At 47.7% G+C, this 26,007-nt stretch overlaps 1 protein-coding gene across 1 annotated transcript; it reads right to left on the bottom strand.

Moving 5' to 3' along the window:
* Positions 1-5,547: 5,547 nt before the first annotated feature.
* LOC115637067 (olfactory receptor class A-like protein 4) lies at positions 5,548-6,636 on the bottom strand. Its single transcript, XM_030537904.1, has one exon. It carries the CDS (start codon positions 6,634-6,636, stop codon positions 5,548-5,550), a length of 1,089 nt encoding a protein of 362 aa, XP_030393764.1.
* Between the last annotated feature and the right edge of the window lie 19,371 nt (positions 6,637-26,007).

Below are 26,007 nucleotides of genomic sequence, written 5' to 3'. Positions count from 1 at the left end.
TTGGTCCTGAGCATGAGCTTTATCGTGCCAATTCAAACTCGACTGGGCTGGAGGAGGCTCTTAAAAGTACTCCCTCAGGGTCTGGATTGATTCAGTGTGTGTGTGTGTAAATCCTGCCCCCATTACTGCCGTCTGTTCTGTGGACAGTTAGAGGGCTCTGGGCCATAAGGTTGGAAATCACTGAATTGTGTTTCTTTTAAAAGGTAGCATTCAAACTGTCCAGCAGTGATCAGCTCAGACAGTACTCACTGCCTGAAAGCTTTTGGCCTTACATTGATGGAGCAACTGTAGGATGTTGCAACTGGGAACTGCTGACTGAATCTGTGTTTACCAAAACAATCAAACCTTTCAGCACGCAGGGCCAGTGACTCTTTCCCCTTTTCTCGGTTATTAATCACGGATTAGTTTTGTGTGGTGCTGTCCTGACAAAGATTCCCCGAGGGAACTGTACAAAATCTCCATAGCGCCGAAAGCAAAGAGTCCCTGTGCTAAACTAGGCTGCAAATAGAAAACCAGGACACGGAACAGAAAACTGAAATAAACGAAAAGGGACAGATATGAAAGCCAGGGTAGAGGAAGCCAAGTCAAAGCCATCTGATAGATGTAGAATTGTGGAAGTAATTCCTGGGCATTAGTTGTATTACAATAGCAATTAGACCAGGATCCCATTGTGCTGGCTGCCATATGTACACATAGTAAGAGATAGTCCCTGGCCCAGAGAGCTTACAGACTAAACAGGTGGGAGGCTAAAGAGCAGCAAAATGGCTTGTCCAAGGGCACAGAGCCCATCAATGGCAGAGCCAGGGTTAGAGCCCAGGAGTCTTGGCTCCCAGGCCAGTGTCCTATGTACTATATCATGTTGCATCATATAGTCTATCCCTTGAGCTACTCCCTGGGTTGGAACCTAAATCCAAGGATCAGATCCAGCTCTGCAGTTCAAACCTCTTTGTATGATTGGCTGAACCTGAATTTGGGAAAGTTCAGACTCACCATTGAAGCCTGAGGTTTTGGTTCTATCTATTGCGGGGAGGGATGGCCTGGATACACAGATCAGATCCTGGGGTTTGGTATGGGCTGAACTCTTCTAGTAAGACCATTGGTACCATAGCAGGCCCCTTAGAACCATGCAGTATAGGCCCCGGTCTGGATTTCTCTCTCTTAGGTATTTATCTGGGCCCCTATTACTGTAGTATTTGAGCACCTCAAAATGTTTACTGTGTATATCTTCCCAGCGCCTCTGTAAGGTGGGGATGTGCTGTTATCCCCATGTTATAGCTATAAAGGAGATGTGGGGAGATAGCAAGGAAAGGATTCAAACTCCAGAGCAGTCCGGCACCAGAACCACTCAGCCACCTTGTCTGATACAAAGAAATGTGCCGGCCTCACAGAATTTGAACTCGGATCAATGGGACCGATCCAGAGTGCTGATCGTTCTACCATGTACTCGGCTGCTGGCTATGCTAAAGTGCAGCTGCCGCCTGTTCTCATTGGTATAAAGGCTAGAGCTGTGTGAAACATGCTCAGTGAAACTTGCCGGCTTTCACCTTTCATTACAAACTCAAAGCAGATTTCTCGAAAGACCCCCCCCCCGCAGGTTGGATAGCTTGTGCCTGACTTAATAATACTTAGCAATATCGCAATTTTCATGAGTAGATCTTAAAGCACCTTAGAAAGGAATTCAGTATCATTTTACAGATGGGGAAACAGAGGCACAGAGCCCAAGTGACATGTTCAAGGCCACCTAGCAGGTCAGTGGCAGAGTCAGGCATAGAACTATTAGTCCAGTTCTGTATCCACTAGTCCACATTGCATCTCTGACTTCTGGTTTTTCCTTTGGTGACAGGGGCAGGTGATAGTTCTGCATGATTTTTGGCACAAAAGCAGGTGAAACCCAGCAGCTGGGAGTGGATTTCACTGAGGTTTCTGGTTCATCCGGGGTGTGGTGTTGGCAGATGAGGTGGGAGAGAACCCATGGGGCTCAAAAGCAATAAAAAAAGGTGCATGCGAGCCCCTGCAAAGCAAACCTGGTGAGTCTGGTGCTGTTGTAAAAACCTGCAGGCTGTATCCTGGTTGCTGTAAATCTGGGGAGTTCAACTGAACTCAACAGAGCTATGCTGATCTACCCCAGCTGAGGATCTAGCTCGTAAAACCCACAGTTCTAATCAGCACTAGAACTATCTGTCCCTTTATGGGTATATTTTCAAGTGTCAGTACCAAGGAGCTGCCATTTCTTTGCCAACCCTCTGATGTATTCGATTGTGAAGCATGGACTGGTTGAGTCAGCTGGGGGCAGTGTACTACCAGCAACCTCCCAGCAAACCGTGACAGAGACATTGCAATCCTCAGACAAGCTGAGCCAATGTCCACCCTGCCGGAACTTCCTTGGCTTCAATGGAGTTACATCCAGAGGGATTTCTGCCACAGGATGCCGGGCTAAGTTCCTTCCTGGTGTAAGTCAGGAGTGTTTTGAAGTATTCTCTTGGTGTTGGCACAGTGCTTTGAGATCCTGAGCTGAAAGGTGCCACAGAAAGGCAAAGATTATTAGTATTTCTTTATTATTGTGAAATGCATCCAACCCATTTTATTAAGAGCAACTATGAGTATGGATGGAGAGGTCCAGGATATGGCACCATCAGTGCCAAAACTCTGTTCTGCAGGCTTTTTCTGTCTCCTGTCGGGCTTTAGACTGATATGGTTGAGCTAATAGAAAGACAAGCTTAGTTGAAGACAGGGGAGTGTGAGTCTAAAGGTCATTCAGCCTTCAGTCGGGGGGGAAGCTGACATTTCTGGAGGCTGGACACACATTCCTTTATAGAACAGCTGTGATAACACAATCCACTCCAATCAAAGTGTAGAACTAGAATGAAAAAGCTCTAAGCAGTGTACCTGGTTGTCCCCCCAACCTGCTCAAAGCCTCATCTAAGTGTCTAAAAAAGAGCATTTTTAGGGACAGAGAGCAAATGTCCTGTACTTTCAAGGGGTGTTTTGTTAAAGCAGTGTAAGGGATTTTAGCTGAGTGTCTAAGAAGGATCCATTTCAAGACTGCTTTTCCTTCTCCTTCAGTGGGTTGCTACCCTTCATCAGAGACTGGGCAAGAATAATGTCAGGTCAACTCTAAGCTCCAGCCATGCTCCCAAAAGAGGCTGCTGCACTAGCACTGGGATGCCTTCCTGCTAGCAAAGGGTTGCGGTGGTTTGTGTCTCAGGGGCTGAGTTCATTTGGGTTCCTGGTTTTCTGCAAGGTTTTATTTTAAATGCACAGGAGCATGATCTTGACAGAGCTTTTCTCTCTGTGCTAATATTGATGGCTGCCATCTTGGCCAATAGCTCAGGGATTGAACTAGGTATGTTGACAGCTAAAAGCCTGCGCTTGGCATCTTGCGTTAAAGAGCCAGGCTCTGTAGAGTGGGGCTTCATTAAACTCACATCCTCTGAGAGTCAGCTGCAGAGGATGACTCCTAACACACACTCAGCCGTGGGTTAGCGTCAGCTCCTGCATGGGTGGAAATATGTCAAGAGACCAGGCCTTGTGTTATCTCAGTCCTGTGGATGGATCCCTCCAGTCAAAAGAAGTGCAAATGCCAAGGCACTCGGGATCTCATGGAAACCAGTTGTGCTTTCCTGTCCTTCCCCCTGCTCCTCTCTTGTTCTCACACTCAGGAAAGGGACAGTGACTGAAAGGAAGGGGATGAAATTTATCCAGATAAAAATGGAGGGTGAATTCCCCTGCCCTGCAATCTATGAGCATGTGGAGGCTCCCTGGGGACATGGCAGCACCTGCATTGCTTGGGACATTTAAGACTAACTGATCCAGGTAAACACTCCTGCACTGACGGAGGGGGCTAGATTAGATGAGGTAACTTAGGCAAAGGGGTTCTTTCGAGTCCAGTCCAAGTAGCTTCACTGATCCGTTTTCCTTTGCCTCTGCACCAGGGGATGGGGGGAAATGCAGATACAGTTTTCTCCATATGATTAGAACTGAAAACTATTAAATGGGACATTAAGCGTTATGTGTTCCAGACCACAAGCTTCCTACAGAGCTGATGAGCTCTCTGAGAAAGCTGTCGGCATTCCTCCAACTTAAAAAAAAAAAATCACTTGACAAAATCTGTTTTCTTCCCCCCTCAGTGCATTGTGGTAGGGAGGGCCTATGGTCCTGGGGCCTGATCCAAAACCTAGTGGGAGTCAGGGAAAGACTCCTATTGATTGCACCAAGCTTTGGCTCGGGCTGCAATTTTCAAATGGTGTCCAGGTCCTATTGAAATCCAGTGAGTTACAGGAGCCAGCTGCTTGTGGTGGGTTTGAGGCAGCATGATGGGGAGGAGGGGAGGGGCTGATGCCATTGAAGTCAGAGGGATTTTTACAGCTGCCATCACTGTTAGTAGGCTCCCGGCCATAGGAGACAGAGACACAGGATGAGGCTGAATCTCTGCCCTGCACCTTTTTCACCTATTTAGATCAGTGGGTGTGAAATGCTGCCCAGCTGGTTCACTCACATTTGACACTCATGTTGCACCAGGTGGGGGAGAATCAGGCTGAGTGTGATCAGCTATGGCACTTGTTCATTTAAAGTAAATCAAGGTGGTGGTTAAGCAAGAGGCTCTGTTGCTAAATGGTCTTTACTAACCCAGCCTCTGCCCGCAGGTCAGGGTCCTGGTCAAACTGCCTCCCAGCCCTTCTCACGGTTCTAGTTTTTAAACAAACCCTGGAAATAACCAATTTTAGCTGTTTTGAAACTCTCCTTCCCTCACCCCTCAACCTGGCCAACTTTTCGGTTGAACTGTGTGCCCAGATTTGTAGCTGGGAAGTTAAAGGATACACAGAGACAGCAGGAGCTGAATAATGCAGTTTTGCAGCAAAATGCCTTCCTTGCGTTAAATGAGAGAAGGGTCTTTGAACTAGACAATTTGGACTCAAATACTCTGAACAGCTACACGGTTTTATTTTTTAAAACTGATCAATAAAACACACAGCTTGGAAATGTGTCAGAATTTGTGTAAAACAGCGAATTCCACTGAAATAAACATACCAACAATAGTGTCTAGGGTTTTCTAGGGCAGCACCCTCTAGACACCCCCTGAGATCAGGGCCCCATTGTGCTAGATGATAAGTAAATAAGAGACAGTTGCTGCTTCAGTGAACTTACAGTCTAAATAGACAAGACAAATAAGTATTATGATCCCCATTTAAAGGTGGAGCATGGCAGCACAGAGGAAGTGACTTACCTACAATCATACAAGGGGTCTGTAGCAGAGCCAGAAATTGAAATCGGATCTCCTGAGTCCCAGTTTAGGGCCTTCTCCACCAGACCACCCAGCTTAGCAGCTAGTAGTGCTCTGATAATAAATCATTCCTGATCCATGTGTGTTACAAAGACTTGGCCAAATCCTGAAATCCTCACTCAGGCCAGTAGGCTGTTGTCCTCTATAAGAGCCTTGCATGAGTAGAGAACAGGGAGCTTTGATGGTTACGGATCCAATGGATAGAGTTTCTTCTGGCAGGAGTTTGCAGCTCCCTGTGTCCCTGTTGCATCCATGCCCGAACCCTCTTAGCGTGCACAGATCATTCTCCGGAGCGTCCTTTGCAGCTGGCTGTGCCCTGCCAGGATTACCAGGGGGCTCATCCCCAAGAAGAGCGAGGCACAGAAATTTGCAGCCTGAAGCAGGAAGGGTGCGGCGGGCCAGCTGGTGAAGCTGTGGTAACTGACTGCCAGCGTGTTGGTCCCCCAGCAGCCCACAAACAGAATGACCAGGGCCAGGATGACCTTGGCAGCTCTCCGCTCAGAGGCAAACCTGGCCACCCCGTTCTCAGCCCCCATGGCTCTCACGTGCCCTTTCAGTTTGTGCAAGGTGTACACGTTGGCGCCCAGCATCAGGACCACGGGCACGGTTTCGTGGATGACTAAGGAAGCTGTGGCATAGGCCAGCCCGCTCTGCTGGGAAGGGAAAGCCCATGTGCAGCCCAGCAAAGGCCTGATGGTACTGCTCACTAGCATTGGGGGGAGAGTGGTATTCCCAGCCATGTGGCTGGAATACACCAAGGCAGGAAGAGAGTACAACGCATTCGCCATCCAGAGGGCAGACACAGCGATAGCTGCGTCCCTGGCCCCTCTGGCTTCCCTAGCCCCTAGGGGATGCTGCTTCCTTATGGTTCGGCAATGGAAGATGCTCAAGCAAGAAGTGGCCCAGGTGCTCATAGCTCTCAAGAGCACCCAGGTGAACATGAAGACCCTACACCAAGCAGCGGACAAGGAGAGCTGTAGCCCCAGGTCAGCTGTGAAGATCAGCGTGTTCCGCATAGCTGTGAGAAGGAGGTTGACAGTGGAGAGGTTGGCCAGGAGAAGGTCAGAGGCAGCCATGGTGCCACGCTTCACAGTCATGGCAAGGACCGTTAGGAGAACCAGGCTATTGCCCAGCAGGCAGAGGAGGACCAGAGCACCATACAGAGTCACCTGCACCACATTGCCCTGAGACAGCGCATCCGATGTCATTGCTCTGGCATGCCCCGAAAGCCCTGTGAAAGCAACACAAGGCTGGCCTGTTATATCCAAGTGCCCGTGCCAGCCTAGGAAACCCACCTCCTCCCAGAGCTGGGGCACCTTGGCTGTGCAGGCATCCAGAGACAATCCCATCATCATGCCTCCAACCTGTTCTGCTTCTCTGGGATCAGGACAGGGGCTTCACCTTCAACCCACGTTAACGGAGACTCCCAGCAAGGGGCCAGTTGGGTTGGTTTTTTTTTTTATGTGGATGTTATTTCTGGGAACTAGCCAGGGACACACATGGCCAAACTCGTTACACCTGGGCCACTGAATAACCTGAGCAAGGCAACAACTTTTGGTCACTACTGTCCTAGTGCAGATTCAGAACAGTGACCTAGATGTGAAAGGCTCTGGTATCCTACCACCAATTCTCAAATCCTAGGAATGTAGATTCCACTTAGATAAAGGGCCTAAGTGACAGCTCATCAGTCACTGTCTTAGATCCACTTACCTGTGTATTGGGGTCCTGGAACCTGCACAGAAAAGCAAAGGCCCCTCTCCTTCAGTACTTACCATCCTTCCAATTCCTCTCTTCTCTGGTCCGCTCGCTTGTTTGTGTGAACTGGTACTTTTGCTGACTCTGCTAGTTTTCCACTCATTTCATCTGCTCATCAGATGCTTAGCAACTAAACAAGCATTTATACAACCCACTGATTCACCAAATGGCTACAGCTGGGACTTTAAAGGCCTGTGACTCCAGATTGATCCTCCTCCCTTGCTAGAATGAGACAGAATAGACCTACAAAAAATTGCATTGTCTGTCTTTAACACTGGGAGGAGAGTACTAAAAGCCAATCCGTGGGAAGGAGTTTGCCAATCTAATATAGTTGCACTTCTCAGCTGGTGGTCTTGGAGAAGTTAAAACCACTGATGCTCCCAATGTCCCCTGAAGCAGGTAGGTATGTACCTTTGCATCTACTTTACACCCAGATAGATGGGGAGGCACAGAGTGGTGCAGAAACAGGACAGCCCAGGGCAAAACTAGGCCTGGAATCCAAGCATTTCGACTCCTGTTGCCCTGCTTTAAAGGTTAGCTCATGCTGATGACTCAAATTTTCTCACGGGAAGCGTTGTCTTTGCAAGAGGGATTTGCTTCTGATGCATTTCAGCAACAGGTTTTATGCACATTTATCCCAAGGGCAGCCCTCCTTTACAGCAGTCTGATCTCCTCCCTGTGTTTGAGAGGACCCTGACTCTAGGCCCTTTGTTCTCCCCTTCACCTCAACATGGCAGTGGTGGGGTGACCCGCTGAGGAAGGTTTAGGGAAGATCATGTTGTAATGTTACACCCCATAGTCTTCAAAATATGGTTACGATATGAATGTGGTATAACTAAGATATACTTTATGCAAGATGGGTCTGGTAAGATATCATTGGAAAGGTTATAATTTATTGAATGTGTTTATCCAACTTGTATGCATGTATCATTTTTGTATCTGAAGCTGGGAATATTGACCATGTCTCTTTATTTCAAATGGGCTATGCTGGATGAGGCCAAACAATGTTAGTGGCTTATGGAGGAAATACACAGGAGCACAAGGATTACCCCAGGGATGGTGTGCAATAGAAACCTTTCAGAGATCATGCTACACAGTGGGAACTGTTTGACCCGGGTCACAGCAAAAAAGCTTTCCAGCAAGAGTGGGGACACTATAAAAGAAGGACAATGACAATATGAGGTGTCCTCATTCTCCCTAAAACAACACACCTGGAATCACTTGAGGAACAAAGACTGAACAGTGGAAGTGATGGTCCCAGGCTGGAAGGATTTTTAGCCTGTGTAAGAAAACATGGGAAAGCCAAGGCAGCTTGTGCCTTAAGAATCTGCCAGCCTGTTTATCACTCAGGGTGAGAATTTACTAATTTGTATCCTACCTATCTAGTGTGTTAAGATCAGTTTGTGGCTTTTGTTTATTGACTAAGGTTATCAGCTTTGTTCTGTTTGCTATCCCTTTAACTACTTAAAATCTACCTTTTGTAGTTAATAAACTTATTTTGTTTATTATTAAACCTAGTTTATGTGATTTTTAACGGGGGGGAAGAAGTCATGCACATCTCTCTTCACATTGAGGAAGAGGGTGGATTTTTATGAGCTTGCGCTGTGCAGATTTTTCTATATAGTGCAAGACAGTCGTATTTTGGGTTTGTCTCCCAAAAGGGATGGCACGTGAGTGCTGGGGGAGCCTTCTCACACAGAGCTGACTTGAGTTTGTGTCTTCAGCGGGGTGTGGGCCCACTTGTGTCTGTGTACTGCAAGAGGCCAGAGAACCTAATTCTTTAAAGCAGGGAGAGGGAACCTAGGCTAGTTGAGCAGGAGGGGCTCAGTGAAATCCCAGCACATCAGGTGGCATCCCAGAAGGGAGGTCCAACCCATCACACATGTTTATTCTGCCACATTAGTGGGTTGCCATAATACTTCTGCCCTACAGCAAAGGAGAGGATATGGCACGTGCTGGTATGGAACGCCTCTTGAGCAGACTCAGCTGACTGGATCACACCATTGCAATCGATCCAGCCTTAAAGGTGACCTGCAAAAGAAAAAGAAACAGATTACGCCCCCTTTTTTTGCTTCTCTTTGATGGATAAAGAATGGCTGAAAGGATTTTTCCTGGTCGTTCTTACCCTAGCAACATGAGATCTCTTCTCCGCTATTCTTGCTCGAGGACTCCATGGAGGACTGGAGAACTAGGACATGGCAAGAAGTGAGAGGCTAAAACCTGAACAGTTCTTATTGTAGAAACCCTTCAGGGCAGCGAGTGTCTCTTTGTGATTTGGGGGTCTAGCACTGGTTTTTAGGGTATGCCTTCACTGCAGAAAAAGATTGTGTCATTACCTTGATTAGCAGCTCAGGTGCCTCCCTTGAACTGCTAACCTGAGTTAAAAGCCAAGTTGCCATGTCTTCACTTCCAGTTTATCCCGAGTTTGGTAACCTGAGCTAAGAACACACCTGTGTGCTGTGAAGACCTACTCTTCGCTTCGCCGATGTTTTTGCTGACTCTCCTTTTGCCTCCGCTGCACCTTTTCCCTCTCAAATCATTTTGTCAGTCAGTGGGAATTTCCAAGCATCCCAGCCCATTCTGATAATGACCCGAGCTCTGTCAGCCAGTCACTACATCCGCTCTGTGCGATTCAGCTCCTCTTGGAGTAATACAGCGCCGCCGGCTCCCCTTCTTTGTAAAGACAGTTGAATGGCAGGTTGGCCAGTGGAAATGCTGATGGTGGTGTGAGCTTTCCAAAGCCCTGCTACTTAGCATGGCCTTACTGCAGCCCCCCTGCTAATGCTCCTCTAATTGCTTCATTTGTCTGTGTGTTAGCAAAGCTGCAAGGGCGGGTTAGCTGGCTTCATGGATGGTAGCTCTTGATAATCATACAGCTGATGGAAGTATCCGCCACTAATTATACCAGGACTTGCTCTCCCCAGGCATGATCGCCTGGCCTGCAAAGGACGATGGGCTCATTCCACTGAGCCTGATGCAAACTGGGCTGTGTTGTTCTATGCTGCTGTCACCCTGCTGCCAAGCTTCTCTCAGATTTGGATCTAACTGAAACAAAGCCTGGTCCTTCACTCATGGATGGCACAGCTCTAATCTTGGGGGTTTGGTGATTAAATCTGGAACGATATCACCGGTGTGGGCCCGATCCTACAGTCAGTGCTGGGGGGGTTGCAGACAGGTTGGCTACAATATTGTTGTGGCGCATAGGTCCTGTTCCCGCTGCGCGTGGGCCCTTGAGATGTTCAGGGCATCAATTCCTGTCTGTCACCAGCTGTCCGAAGTGCTCAGAAGAGGCTCCAGGCCTCCATGGATGCGAGGAGGAGAACTGAGGGTGGTGCTGTGGTGGGAGCCAGGATCCCGTGCGAGAAGTCTGCTCCCTTCAGATGGCGCACATGAGGAGCCACAGCACAGCTGGCTTCTTGGCAGGTGAATTTTGAATGTCGAGTGGAGGCTGCGTCTGGGCTGCTTTGACCCTTGTTTGTCTCAGTCCTGATGAGATCTGGTTGGCATTGTTGGCAGGTGTGGGGTCCCACCTCCGCCCCTCGGCCTCACTGTGCACATGAGCGCAGGGACGTGCCTCTCTCTTCCTAGGGAGACAATGGGGCTTACTTACGTGTCTGCTTGTTGACATGCAAACAGCGCCTGCTCCTATGAGTCACGTCTGAAATCACTTTGTGCCTTTAGATGGCATCGTCCCCAAAGCTGCTCTGAGAGGATGTTCTGCCAGCTCCAGGGCCAGCTGTGCTGCTCAGACAAAACAGAACAGTCCTCCAGGACTTCTGGTGAGTGCCTTGCTGTGTCAGACGCCAGTGCTCCCACAACCCTGGCGCTGGTGTGGCCCGGGGCTCTCCCCTCCTCGTGGCCTCTGCTCCATCCCACCAGCAGTGACACCTTTAGCCCTTTCACTGGGCCCTATATGCTGCTCCCCTCGCATATAGAGGCAGCAAAGGGTATCAACAGAATTCCCACAGCATGGGGCTGACACACATGGCCCTATGCTGGCCCCACTCCCACTAGACCTAGTGACTTGCTCTCTGGATACTCTGGGCTACAGTGCAACTCATAGACAGCCCTGGGCAGGGAGCCAGACGTTAGGGCAACCGTGGGGGGTGGCAGTATCTGGGAGGCACAAGGGGGGGTGAAAGCCTCTCTCTCTGTCCCTCCTTCTGAGCTGTGGCTTCTGCATCTGCCTCCTGAGAGGGGCAGTGTGAGGCCTGACTCATCCTGGGAACACTGATGCAAGCTGAGACCACGCAGGAACGTTTGTACAGAACACAGAGCCGAAAGGTCCAAATCAGTGCTTTTAACACAGATGTCAAGAAAGATTTCTGTTGCTCTCAGGCGTGCCCTCAGCTCCTGACAGGGCATCTCCTGGTTTAAAGCAGAGCTGGCATGTTGACAAAAGTGAAACCGTTTCCCCGAGGTAAAGTTGGAAGGTGACGGTCACAGTGTTTTATGTTGAACTAATGGGGTTGGGTATTCAGAGCTCTCTCTCCCTTCACACACACAGTCCTGCAGTGAGAATTCTGTCATCCTCTACTGGCCAAGAGGCAAGGATCACACATGGAATCAGCTCAGCACAATTCTTTCCTTTAGCTTTGAATAATAATAATAATTAATAATAATAATAATACCTAGTTTTATCTAGCACTTTTCATCAGTGGATCTTAAAGCACTTTACAAAGGAGGGTGGTTTCATTATCCTCATTTTACAGATGGGTGAACTGAGGTACAGAGAGGTGAAGTGATTTGCCCAAGGTCATCCAGCAGGCCAGAGAATAGAACCTAGGTCTCCTGAATCTGGGTCAAAAAGCTTTTTCCAGTAGGTCACACTGCCTCCTTGTGTCACTCATACATGATGGGTGCCCTTTCACCACTAAGAGACTGATTCAGGGCAACAGGTCCATTGGCATAGATTTAATACACCAGCCACCATCTTTGTAAGAGCTGGATTACCTAACTCTTTCATCCAAGCTGTTCTGGTGTGATTTAAATCCCCACAGCATGAATCCAGCCACCTGTCACCTTCGTTCACTTCCCTGTGTACGGAGAAAACATGTGACAGGCTTTTAATAATTGATGGTCTTTGTTAGCTAGCTGTTTCTCACACAAACTATCCCATATTTATTTTTCTCCTCCAGTTCAGAGTTGCCTTGTTTCATTTGTGCTCTGGCTGGAAAGAAGAGCTGTTGTTACACAGAGATACATTTGTTCAAAGCAATGATTATGTTTGCACAGGTAACATCTAAACAAGTGCTTCACTGCCCTGTGTGTCGCAAACAGCTAATTAATCAGGAAAATATTAACAGCCACTTTTTTCCTTTGAGCAGCCGGCGCTGTGATACGGTGCTGCAAAATGCAGGAGTTGATTGAGCCCTAAATAATTGATAACACTAGAAATCATGTCTGTGAGTGAGAGTGACAAGTGCATATTAGGTGGGTCCCTTTCTGAATGGAAATAGGCTGCTGTTATACCCCTGGAAGCTGAGCTCAGTCAATGTAGATGCCAGCTCAGAACTAACCCCAAGGAATTCTGTTCAGTGAAACCAGGCACAAGTGAAGTGTGCAATTCTTTGCAACAACTGGATCTTAGAACCACGGAATAATGGAGTGCTTGGGATTATCCTGGCAAGGTTATTTTTTGTTCTGTATTGCTAGGGGGCTAAGGTTTGGGGGGGGGCATCCTGCAAGACACGGAGGGCCTGATTCTGTTCCCTTGCAGCATGTGTGTCCTCACTTACACCTACACTAATGCAAAGAGAGTGTCAAATTGCTATAGCAGCCAGAGATCTCAGCGGAGCTCACAATCCTGTTGTGTCAGGAGCTGTGCATGCAGCGCCTTCCCCAGGTGACTAAACAGTGGGAAGGTGGCAAGATGGAGGCACAGGACAAAGAAGCCACTTTCCCAGCTCACTCGGCAAGTAAGCTGCCCAATCAGAATGGGGGTATTTTACACCCACTTTGCACTGGGATAAATAACACCAGGAGCTGGGCAATGCATCTGTGAGGTGCGGGGGGCCCTCCACACTCCCAGTGGCTCCAGGGGAGGCTCCAGATGTTTAGCGCCTTGATTAGCTGGGGAGTTCGCCTTTCCCCAGCTAGCAACGTGGCCAGGCAGGCTGTGGCCCAAATTCCACGTTGTTTCTTTCTCCCCTTTCCTACCAGTCACCAGCTGCACGCTCCACTACCACTTTGAAACTTGCCAGAGGTCCCTGCTGGGAGGTGAGGAGATGAAAAGGACAGGAGGTGGGGAGGGTAAGGAGGGTGTACACTGGGACACTGAGAATGCTAGAGCCCTGCTTTGGGGGCTGTTAATTAAAAGTTAAAATAAACTGTCGAGGGAGCCTAGGCTTGACTTTGACCAGCTAAACCAAGCAGAAAGGTTTTCCTGGGCATCTCCCCCAGGGGAATATCCTTGGTCAGGTCGGGGTTAACTTCAACCTCTTTTTCCTAATCAGGACATACCTACAGAGTCTTCTTCTGGGGTGGTGGTAAGAAGCTCCCCAGAGCTCTGGCTTTTGGCATCTGCATACTGCTGACGTGAACAGGACTGTTCTCCTCTCTCAGAGCTATTGTTTCAGGCTCTCTGCAGACTCAGGCAGGCAGCACTGCATAAATCACGGTCAATTCCTATATTCAGATTTTTTTTTCACAACCATGAGAGCGAGAATCTTAATTTTTCTTTTGAACAAAAGCTGAGATTCTGACATTCATTTCTCCAGGAGCTGGAGCCCGAGGCCCAGGCCTATGATGTCAGTGCCTTCACATGACCATGCACATCAGGGGCACTCTTTGGGTAGGAGAGGGCTGAAAAGTGCATCCTGTGTGATGAAAGGTGCCATATGCCTGGATTAGTAATAAGATAGAAGTGTTTTGCTGAGTTGGTCGCTCTCTGCACCTCACCCTGGGATACGGCTATGAAGTTGTCATTCTCTGTGTTGGGAATCTGCTCTCCAGTTTGCACTCGGAGTAATTTTCATTGCTGGCTTCAGCTCTGCTTAGTGTTCAGTGGCAGCCTCGCGCCAAGGCACTATTGCAGGTGACTGATTGGTCCATCTAATGGCCCTCTGGGAGGGTCAGATGCCCACTGAGGGAGGACACGATACCAGGTGGCCTTTCTGTGGATAATCCCATCAGTGCTGTAGCTTCTGGCTAGCAAATGGACAGCAACACCTGCCTACCAGCTGCCACCGAAGGTCCTGAGGACTGGTTGGTCTTTCAGCCCTGTGCTTGTTTCCTGTCTCGGGCCAACTCTTCCTGCTTTAGGGCCTACTCCATTTCTTCAGGCAGGTGCCACTTGCCTGCTGCCTGCGCTAATAGCTGTTCTGGTTCTCAGGGTAGTTACAGCTGCAGCAACAGAATCAAAGCAAGGTTCTCCCTCCCCCTGAGTATCCTCCTTGAGTCCTGCCTTGTGTGCAGGGGGCTGGACTGGACGACCTATTGTAGGACTGGACGGGACCTCACATCTATGATTTTGAGCTGGAGGGGTCATTTCAAAGAGGGAGAGACCAGTTTAATCTTGGTGTCTCATTCAGTCCTTACCCCCTCCCTGCTGAAAGTGCCAGCTGTCATAGTGCCAGAGAAGGGTGTGGTTAATGCACAGGACGGGGACTCAGCAGAGCGGCATTCAATCCCAGCTCGGCCACACGTTCCCGATGGGATCTTGGGCAGCATGCCCAGGGCCAGTGCACTGAACTCTGAAAATCTGCCCCTTCATCACTCTGCACCCTCTCAGGGCTTGGCTACACTGGAGAGTTGCAGCACTGATGGTGGGTTTACAGCGCTGCAACTTAGTAACTGTCCACACCTGCAAGGCACAGCCAGCGCTGCAACTCCCTGGCTGCAGCACTGGCTGTACACCTGGTCTGCTTGGGGTGTAACGATTGCAGCGTTGGTGATGCAGCGCTGCTCATCAAGTGTGGCCACCAAAAGCGCTGTTATTGGCCTCCAGGGTATTAGGAGGTATCCCAGAATGCCTGCTCACAACAAACCGGAAGAATGGCTGAACTCCCAGCTCCCCCGAGCTGCTTATCTAAAAAACAAACACAGCTCCTGTTTGCTGGAGTGAGCAAGCGAGCAGAGGCAGGCAGGGGAATTGCTTTGGAAGGTTCACAGCTGTTTGCTTGAAGAGAGAAGTCACACGGCAGAGGGGGCCATGTTGAGCAGCTGCTTATGTGGTCTGACGGCTATTTAGGAGTGCATAATTTGTATTTAGTGAATAAGAGAGGGGTGGGAGAAGGGCTCGAAACTTTTAAATTGATTGCAGGTTGGTGCTGTGTATCTTCCAGTCCTTAGAACTTGCAAGGCAGGGAGCTGACACACTGTCACCTCCAAAAATCCACTCTCTCTGTCTCCCCCACGTTCCCTGTCACACTCCACCCCACTCCCCTCTTTTGAAAAGCACGTTGCAGCCACTGGAATGCTGGGATAGCTGCCCATAATGCATCACTCCCAAAAGTGCTGCCAATGCTGCAAATGTGGCCACACTGCAGCGCTGGTAGCTGTCAGTGTGGCCACACTGCAGCACTTTCCCTACACAGCTGTATGAGGACAGCTGAAACTCCCAGCGCAGTACAACTGTAAGTGTAGCCATACCCTCAGTAAAATGGGGATAGTATTAATGTTTCCAAGGACAGCTGCAAGGATAGATTCCTTCGTGTTAGCGAGGTGCTCAGATTTACGATGGGATGGGCCACATAGGTAGAGTATGTGATGTGGGCAGTTGCCAATCAGGAACTGACTGAAACCTGTCAAACTCATTTCACCCACTACATCTGCCTTTTAAAAAGGAAAGGTTGTGGCAACATGCCAGCTGGGAAAGTACATCAGACGATATGAAGAGAAGCCCAATGGCAGAAGAAACGATCTGTTATATTTGTTATAAACGATCTGGCTGCAAGGTACTGGCAAGAGGATTTATCTGGCTGTAAAAGCTGTGACTTATTGTTTTAATATTTTACCAATGTTGCTGCATATTTAACCCCACTGAATGAAGGAACCTGTTAATCTTCCTTCCCAGAATGTTTTACAAGGGGCCTCTGCAGCAGTATCCGCAACAACTGTGCTATTTCACAGCAGTGTGTAAGTAGTGTAGGGGAACTCAAAGGGAGTGGCAATGCGTCTCTAGCATCGCAACAGACAAAACCACGCTGGGTCAATAGGTTTGTTTCTATTCCCCTGTGACTCTGGGAGAGAAGCACAGACTACCAAGCAACCCACTCGGCCCTTCCTCTGTTTAATGCACTCATTGAATTAGCAGCCCTCATTCATCCGCTGCTCAAAAAGGACCAAGTCCTGTTTCCCTTACTTAGAGGATTAGTCCACTGTTGTCATCCAGCTTTCTATCCTGAGTAAATTGAGCAGGACTATCTGTTCCTGTAGGGTGAAATGATTGCCAGCTTCTGAGGGCAGGGACACTCTCTTTATTCTGTTTGTACAGCACCTGGCACCCTGTGGTCCTGGTCCAGGACAAGTGCTCCCAGAGGCATCTGCAATAAAAAGAATTAATAATAGTATTCCCCTGAGCAGAGGGTCAGCTCCACCCATCCATCCAGCTCTAAGGCCGCCATCACCACGGTATCTGTCTCCCGTAGATTCAAAGAGGACTATGCTTTCTTCACCTGCCAGGCGCTGGGTGTTCTGTTGAGAATGACTGTGTGGGAAGGAGGATGGCAGCTAGGTTTTGCAGGTCGCTCTGAGGCTTGTGATTTTTCTCATTTCTTCCAGCTGTGAGTTCCATGTGCCTGGGCCAGCTCTTACGAAGGTTCTGTCTCATGCCCATTGGCTGACTACCATTGTTCCAGTTGAACACAGCTGTCATTGGAATTATGGTCACAGAGGCCATCTCTGTACTAGCCGGGATCAAAACAGGGCTGGAGTAGGAGTCAAATGGGTTTGTGCTGGCCCTGCACTGGGGTGATTTTTTTTTTTGGTTTTGGGGAGTCCTTTCCTAAATGGATGTGGGATGGAACCTGAGGGCCTTGCTCTACCCCTGTGTTACTCCAATTTTGTGCCAGTGGAAGTCTACTGAAAACAATGGAGTTGCACTGACGTAAAACTGGAATTCCATTGACTTCACAGTGGAGGTGAATTAATCTTATTCCAACATGTTAGCCATTGGCTGAGATTTCTTGTGCTCCCTTTCAGTTCCCCTCGTCTATTACACTCCTCTGAGAAGTGTCACTGTTGTGGCTAGTCAATGGAGATGCATACAGAGATTTGGGGTTGGTTTGTTTGATTAGCACGTATCAGCCACAGAAATACTGCATTGAAAGAGTATTGTCAAGGTTCCAGTGTCAAGCACTCAAAAGCTAGGAAATGCCAGAGTTAATGCACCTTTAATTCAGCCCTTGCGTGTATAAGCATTTTGATACAGCCACTAATTACATGATCAAAATACTATTTTTCCACCTGTTTCATTCGGTGCACAGGATGGAACTGCTCTGGGGATAATTTTTCAAAGGCTTATTTCTTGGCCAGATGTGGGCAGATTTTCACAATGATGGCAAAAAGCATGTGCCTGCCAAATTTCAAGTCCCGGCTCTAAAGCCAAGAGACTTGTGGATTTTTCAAAGAAATGGGCATCAGAATTTTTAATCATGAGCAAAGCAAAATATTTTCCCCAGCCTCATTTTTGGAAATGTCCAAACTACTTTGGCTTAAATTTTCCAAAAAACTTCAGGCTGAGACAGAAACTTGGCATGGAACATGCACTGCAAATAGTTTAAAATTTGGCAAAGCTATCAGCAACTGCAATCAGGGGCTTTTAATGGGAACTGTTGGGCAGCCTTAATAACTGGCAATCTCATACCAGCCTCCCCCACACCAATAAAATATAGATGGAGCTATATGGGTTCAGGAATAGAAAGGGTTCCATTTTTTTCAAAAGCAGTCAGGCAAATAACCCCATGCCCATAATTAATTAGCTATGTACAGAAATATTTGCATAGCTTTGAGAAACAGTCACCAAATCAATGACATTTGCCATTTATTTTGCATGCTCCATAGCTATTATGCCTCACTCCTATCATGTTCCTGTCCTGTGCAGCTCTAAAATGCATCTAAATGATGTACTTGGCCTGAGTGCTTCCTTCCAGATGAAACAGCCTGGAAGAATTGGATGATTTGAATCCACACTTCCTCATTGGAACTCATCAACATATTTGTTCTGTCTACTGCCATGTATAAAATATCTAGTGTACTTGGCAGAAACTGCTCGAGACCATTAAAGAGGGAAAATGGACGCAGGGATTAAAAAACAAGTAAATAAACATCAAGCATTTCTGCCCCAATTGCAAACGAATTCGTATGAATAGAAGCTAGACATGCAAACGTGTCATACAAGTGGAGATAAGGCATCGTATGACAGAGAAGGTATAAGATGGAAGCAAGGAAAGCTAATTGCTGGACATTTCATACCACATACAACACCAGGTCACACACTATGGGAATGACATACTGACAGCAGAATTAGAATAGAGGGAATATATACCAGAGCTGTACTTACACACACTAGTACCAGAATACTAGTTAATACCACCCACTTTATGATTATTTATTGGTTTATACTGGATGTTTCAAGCTTCAGTGAGTTCACCAAGTATTTATGCCGTGACAGTGAAAACCAAAGGAATAATAACAACTGAGTCACCACTTAGAACCCCTACCGTTTTCAGAGCGGTGCTCCACAGAGTTAGCATAATTCTAATAATAAGTAAGTTACACACTGCATGTATGTTATGCCTGGACTACCAGGATTGCAATGCACTTTAGAAAGGTGCAGGAATGTTATCACCCCTATTTTACAGATAATGAAACTGAGGCATAGGGTGGTTCAGGTGAATGCTGTCTAATGGGGTGCCCAAAGTAAAGCTCCTGTCTCCATATTTCAGCATCGAAATAAATGGTCTGATTAGATTCAGAGCCAGTGTATTCAACACCTCTTGCTATCATCAGCCCCTGTCCTAATTCAGCCCTGGCACAGAGGTCAGGCAGAGGGTGTGGCCACTTGGAAGGGATTTACGGTTGCCAGCAAGAAAATATTCCTGATGAAGAATGTCTGAATGAGTAGATCTGTTCTCTAGCATTCGGTAGACATGTCTCTGGAATCTGGAAAACTGAAAAGATAAGGAACAAATTAGTATTTAAATATATGAAACCATTCTAGGAGCCGAGGTTATATTTACGAGGACTTGCAAGAAATGGCTTCCCAGCCTTTTCCTTTCACATATTTTATCAACCTAAATGAGTATTGCACATGAAAATCTGCCAGGGAACTCTGTCCGTGCAGGTATAATTAGCTAGCAGGGCGTACAGCAGGCAGCCTTGCTGCTTATTATCTTAGGATTCTAGAGGTTGTGTTATGGCATGAATCTGCACTGCATCAGAATGTTAACGCCTGGTAGAGCCTGTGACATGCAGCATCCGGCCGCACTGCTCTAACCTTTGAAATGTTCTGGATCAAATTCATCCCTGCCGTGACTGCAATTAAATCAATTTGGGTTACACCCGGCATGACTCTGGCCTCTCTGTCTCTTGATAGACTGGGATCCCACCTTTGTCGCAGGCGGGAAAGGTACATCGTGATCTCGCAGCACCCAAACAGGTCATTTTAATATGCACTCCTGGGGTCCGATTCAGCTCTGGCGTATGCAGGCGCAGTTGCACCTGCTTACACTGAATTTCTGAATTTGCCCCTCTCCCACAACCTCTTTGACTCCTTTCTCAAACTGGTTTGATATATGGATGCACTCCATGGGAAGCAGCCCCTGCCCTTTGCTCTCACCAGGGCCGGTTCAACCCATTAGGCAACCTTGGTGGTCACCTAGGGCGCTAGCATTTGGGGGGTGGCATTTTGGGTCCTTTGGTGGCAACCGTGGCGGCTGGATCTTCGGCTGCCCTGGTCATCGTCGGCATTTAGGCGGAGGGAGCTGGGGCCAGGGGGCGCAGGGAGGGCTGCCTGCAGCAAGTAAGGTGGCGGGCAGCACGCAGGGGAACCGCTCCCCACCCCAGCTCACCTCTGCTCCGCTTCCTCCCCTTAGCATGCAGCCCCGCTCTGCTTCTCTCCCTCCCAGGGTTGCGGCGCCAAACAGCTGATTGGCGCCGCAAGCCTGGGAGGCAGGAGAAGTGGAGTAGCGACGGCATGCTTGGGGAAGAGGCGGAGCAGGGGTGAGCTGGGGCGGGGTGCTGTCGCATGGCTCCCCAGGCCAGGGGGAGCTGCTGCGGGGGGAAGGGTCTTAGGGCAGAAGGGGGTGGGGAGCTGCTATGGGGGGGGCGTCTTAGAGCAGAGGGGGTGGGGCAGAGAGCTGCCACAAGTCTCAGGGAGGAGGGAGGCGCAAGGTGGAAGTTTCGCCTAGGGCACGAAACATCCTTGCACCCGCCCCGGCTCTCGCTGCACCGGGACACCGTTGATTAATACATGTATGACACCAGGCTAGTCCAGGAGCCCCCAGTGAAGCCAAGGAAAGTTTTGTTGCTGACTTCTGCGGGGCCAGGATTTCACACTTCCACTGTGGCCCTCCCAAACTCACACGGCTAGGGGACGCAACATGCCCTGGCTCTACTGGAGCAGTGCAGGGAAGGAGAACCAAAACAGACAGGCCCTTGTGAAGATCCCCCTAACAGCTGCCTTCTCTCTGTGATGTCAGGGAGGCTCCCATTCGAGTGCCCCTGCTGATCTCCATGGGGGCAGCATGTGAACAGGCAGAAGCTGCTCATATATAAGATGGTTCTTCCCACGTTATTCACCTTCTCTTGGGCATTGTATGCCAGACAAGAAGCCTGCTGTGGCGGGGAAACATCAAGAGGGCTTGAGGGATTGATTTAGGAAAGTAGCTACCAGGAGGTAAATATGCCTGGCATAGATTAGCTGGGGGCAGGACGTCTGGAGGGATCTGTAGGGGTTTGTTGCAGGAGTAGGTGGGTGAGATTCTATGGCCTGCATTGTGCAGGAGGTTGGACTAGATGATCGTGGTGGTCCCTTCTGACCTTAAAGTCTATGAGTCTATAAGAGGCAGAGGAATTGTCTGGGGCGCAGTAAAGGGTAGTAAGTAGGACAAACTGGAGTACCGTCAGAGAAGGAAAACTTGGTCTGAGGATCAGGAAAATGGTTCTATCTGATTGTGGGATGTTTCCCCAAGCCAGGCACCTGACAAAGTCCCATTACTTCAGAACCTAAAAGCAGCCTGCACAACTCACTAGCAAAAGTCCCACAGTAAACAATCCTACACTATCCAGGAGGTGAAGGAAATAAGCCCTCGCTCTAGATTACTTCAAAGAGGTTTTTTCCAGTGTCTAAATTATGTAAACTGGCCAGGAGAGTTACTTTCCACGAGGTTTGTCGTTGACGTTTGTGTACAACTCAGACTTCATGTGACTGTAATTGCTCCTTGAGATCAGATTGTTCAGGCAGTGCTGGCTAACCCATGCAGTAGGGTGCAAGAGAGGAGGGCCTGGTGCTTATTTGCCCATTGGGCAGGGTTTGCAACTCTCTAACACAGGTGCCTGTGTGTCTTTTGTCTGACAATTTCGCCTTTTGAATTTCTGTGGAAGTGAGAGACAAACAATCGCCATTTAAAGCCACTCTTTGACTTTTCCTTTCGAGGATCTTTTGTGAGTCAGAAGACTTGAGCTTGGAACTCTAGGCCAGTAACAATTTTTCATGTTGAAAGATTTCTGTGTAATTAGCTTAGTGTCAACTTGATTGTTGGTGAGAGAGGGAAATTCTGACAGTGTAATATAGAATGGAGGCTGATTTACATTTCTGTAGCTTCATTTCTTGCAAGATAGAGGAACAACTGCCATTAAATGTATCCAGTTGGCTTTTTCCAGCCACTGGGGATGTATACCCAGACAGAGGCTGCTGAGGGCTATCAACTAGCCATAGGCTCTTTAAAGGAATAGTTGAGTGGTTAATGCTATCTCTTTGCCCTTGCTTAGCAAATCATAATAGATCTCGAAGAACATACACTGCACTGCCGTAACAGATATATTTTGAAAGGTTCCCATTACAAATGTACTGTACAGTAGAAACAAGGCATGGGGTCAAATTTTCAAAAGCACCTAGATGGTTGCGGAGCATTAGTCCTATGGAAAATCAATGGGCCATTTTGAAAACTCCACCATCAATGACTGACCCATCCAACTGGCCACAGTTATATCGAACCCCAAGAAAATAGGACAGAGTAGGTGGAGCTCTTTGATCACTCCTGGGCATGTTGGTTTACAAAGTTCTAACTGGACTTCCGGGACTGACGCCCTCATTAGTGTCTGGCCAAGGTAGCCAACAAGGGATCTGTCCAGCTCACCACGCAGTGCGTTCTGAAAAGCTGCCTCAGGTTTTCATGGACATCTAGGCAGTGCGAAATATTTGCATGTCCAACTTTAGTGAAAGCTTGCCTAATACAAAAGAATGAATGTTCCCAGAGAAGCTTTGACCCAGAACCACTAGATTTCAGTACTAGAGTTGAAGATTTCACACACATCTACTAACAGTGGGAGCTATCCTGGTATTGTGGAGAACACCAGACTAGGAGCCTGGGGTCTGTTCCTGGCTCTGCCACTGACTTTCTGAGTGACTTTGGATGAGTCACTTCCTTTCTCCATTTCTCTGTTTCCCCTCCCTCCATTTGTCTGTCTTGTACCCAGGTCACAGACTCTCTCTCTTTATGTGTGCGTAGCAACTAGCATGATGGGATCCTAATAATTAATAACCCAGTCCTATTTTTGTCTAGCAACTCTGGCTGGACTCTGAGAGAGCAGAGGGAAAGAGTAGGTTGTATTCAGCTAGGATGGGTCGGCAACCTCTGGCACACGGCTCGCCAGGGTAAGCACTCCGGCGAGCTGGGCCAGTTTGTTTACCTACCGCATTGGCAGGTTCGGTGGACCGCGGCTCCCACTGGCTGCGGTTTGCCGTCCCAGGCCAATGGGGGCAACAGGAAGTGCTGCGCGCTGATGGATGTGCTGGCCAGTTTCCCACCACCCCATTGGTCTGGGACGGCGAACTGTGGCCAGTGGGAGCCACAGTTGGCTGAACCTTATGACGCGGCAGGTAAACAAACTGGCCCAGGCCCCTGGTGAGTCGCATGCCAGAGGTTACCAGCCCCTGAGCTAGGAAAACATTTGTAACCCTGGAGTCACTCAATGCAGCCAATAGATTTTAAACTGGGTTCAGAGGAGGGGGATGTATGTTTCTTCCTCGGATCTGCTCTTGCTGCAAGTCAACATGCTGGTGTTTCTTCTTACTTAGGGCTTGTCTACATGGGCAAAAAAATCTTTCACCCCTGCGAGAGACTTTTGTCTTTTCCTGTCTCTTTATTGTCCGTAAACAGCCAGTGTAGACACCACGCCGCTCCCACCTTCCCACAGCACCTAGCGACAGATGGTGTCGCCAGGCACTGTGGGATACATACCCACAGTCCATTGCTCACACTGTCAACATGTGGACATGATCTGTCGACAAAGGGAGCAAATGTAGATTCGCTCTGGCGACTTTGCTTTTGTTGATTTTTTTCGTGTCAGCATTACTATTTGAGGCCTTTATCTTGGCTGAGTTCTACAAGCGACTCTTATTGTCAAATGGAAGCTTGTTTCCACTGCTAAAGTATGCCAGGAAGTGGATAACTGCTTGGCTCCGAGCAGGGTTTTTTAATATCCGGATATGAGAAATTGGTTACACTTTGTGTCTCTGATGCAATAAAATACAGTCACAGGTAGATTAATTTCCATCCATCAGGTTCTGTGCCAGAAGGTGGCTATTAGCTACGGAGATGTGTACCTGTGCCTCTAGCATTGCCCAATAGCTACTTCATTACCCAACACGGAGATGCAGAGATCTATTTTCAGTCTGCTTCGGCAGGGACACCTGCCTGCTTGGTTTCAATTGATGCTTCATGTAAGGCGGAAACACACAAATTCCACAGAGGAGCACAGTTGTGCTCATACAAAAATCCAGCAGTTCTGTAGTTCATGCGTGTGAGTCCTTGCCGTTGCAATGCCAGGAGTGCATTTATCCTTGTGCTCTTAGAAGATGGTTATTCAGTTTCATACAAGAAAGAGGAAGGGAAGAAAGAACCTCTTCTTAGATATTGATAGGATTTAGAGGACCCAAAAGGAAACCCCAGACCCAAAGAAGCTACCTAGGAAGCTCTCTGCAGCATTCATGATGATTTTTCAATATATCTTGGAACACGGGGGAAGCTGTGTCCAGTTCTGGTGTCCACAATTCAAGAAGGATGTTGATAAAGTGGAGAGGGTTCAGAGAAGAGCCACGAGAGTGATTAAAGGATTGGAAAACATGCTTACAGGGACAGGCTCAGGAGCTCTATCTGTTGAGATTGTCAAAGAGGTTATGGGGTGAATTGATGGGGATCGCATGGGGAACACATGTTTAATAATAGAGGGCTCTTCAGTGTAGCAGAAAGAGGTCTAACAAGATCGAGTGGTTGGAAGTTGAAGCCAGACAAATCTCTAAGCTGGAAATAAGCTGCAAACTTTTAAGAGTGAGGGTAGTTAACCATTGGAATAATTTACCAAGAGGGATATATTACAGCCCAAACTTCTTTCAGTGAAATGGCATTGCTAAAGTTCTATTTTTACGTTATCAGTTTTGTTTTCACTGAATTGTTCATGTAAGTAAAAACAAATAACCTTTAAAACCCAAAACAAAAACAAAAAATTCCCCCCAAATCAAAATGTTTCCGATTCAAACTGTGCTTACATTTTATTCAAAAACATTAAAAAACACTTGAAATCTAATCAAAGCGTTTAGTTCAACTCAAAACTAAATGTTTGGGGTTTTTTGATCTGCTGAAAAATTCAAAAAAATTCATTTTCAGTTTGATACTAAATAATTTTTTATTTCTGAGTTGTCAGTGAACTGAAAAAGACATTATTTGCACAGCTCTACCCAGGAATAAGAGGTGCATTAGCTGTACAGCAAAGCGGTAATATATATATCGGAGTTGATGGAAAGAGGTAGTAGCCTTAAGTTTTGCAGCACTTTGAAAAAAACCCCAAACCTTAGCCTGATATTTCCATTGTTTTCCTGCTAATTTTTTTAATTACTGCTGGGAGCTGGAATGTTCCCTGGCTCTAATAAAAAGCCATGCTGGCTGCACCTCAGTAATGCAGTTAAGACTGTGCATATTTTACAGGGAAGTAACTTCCTTTTAAATTACTTCTCCTGCTTTGCAGGCATTGTACAGAGGCAGGCAAGGGAGTTATAGAGCTCTAATTGCACGATGATCAGCTTTCTAAGGAGAATACGTTCTTTGCCTCTTTCTGTTTGCAGCTTGCCACTTCAAAACCAATCCTCATTTCCTTTAATTAAAAAGGTACCTGACTTCCACAGAAGCACTGGACTTGCCCGTAATAGCTTCTTGTCATGCATGGCCAGGTGCAGTCACTGCAGCAGTATTGCCAACCCAAACAAAGATCTTGAGTTGGGATTAAAAAACCCAACCCAGGTTATTACAAAAAATATTTGGGGTTCTCTTTATTTGAATTCTGGTTTCTGAGCTTGAAGGTGAATTCAGTTCATATTTTCAAGCTTTTCTTGGCAACCATAATAGAACCTTACTCATTTTTTTAAAATTAAAATTGAGATTTTTATCTAATCAGTTGACTCCAGGAGCTGGGGCTTTAAGGAAAAGCATCAGCTGTCACGATAAAATATCCAAACACCAAACATCATGGGATAAAGTCATGAGAGTTGGCAACACAATGCAGTGTCTCAGAGTAAGAATAGCTGAGTCTGATTGGAAACTGTGATTCGGAGGGCATAGACTTTGGCTCTGGCTGTTGAGTTTGTTCTTTGAGTGGGAGGTTGCAGGAATGTGTCTGGGAGTTTTTGCCATCTTGAATTATGGTGGAAATCTGGTGGTCTTGAGATCTCAGCCACACTCTAACTGGAGTCAGAGAACAGGTCCCTTCCCGTTTTGGAGCCAACCTAGAACCAAAACCATAGAGGTGGACTT

The sequence above is a fragment of the Gopherus evgoodei genome, chromosome 18 (genome assembly GCF_007399415.2).
Source record: "Gopherus evgoodei ecotype Sinaloan lineage chromosome 18, rGopEvg1_v1.p, whole genome shotgun sequence".
Taxonomy (NCBI): Eukaryota; Metazoa; Chordata; order Testudines; family Testudinidae; genus Gopherus; species Gopherus evgoodei.
Note: the sequence above shows the minus strand (reverse complement) of the source record. Positions and strands in the feature narration are given on the sequence as shown.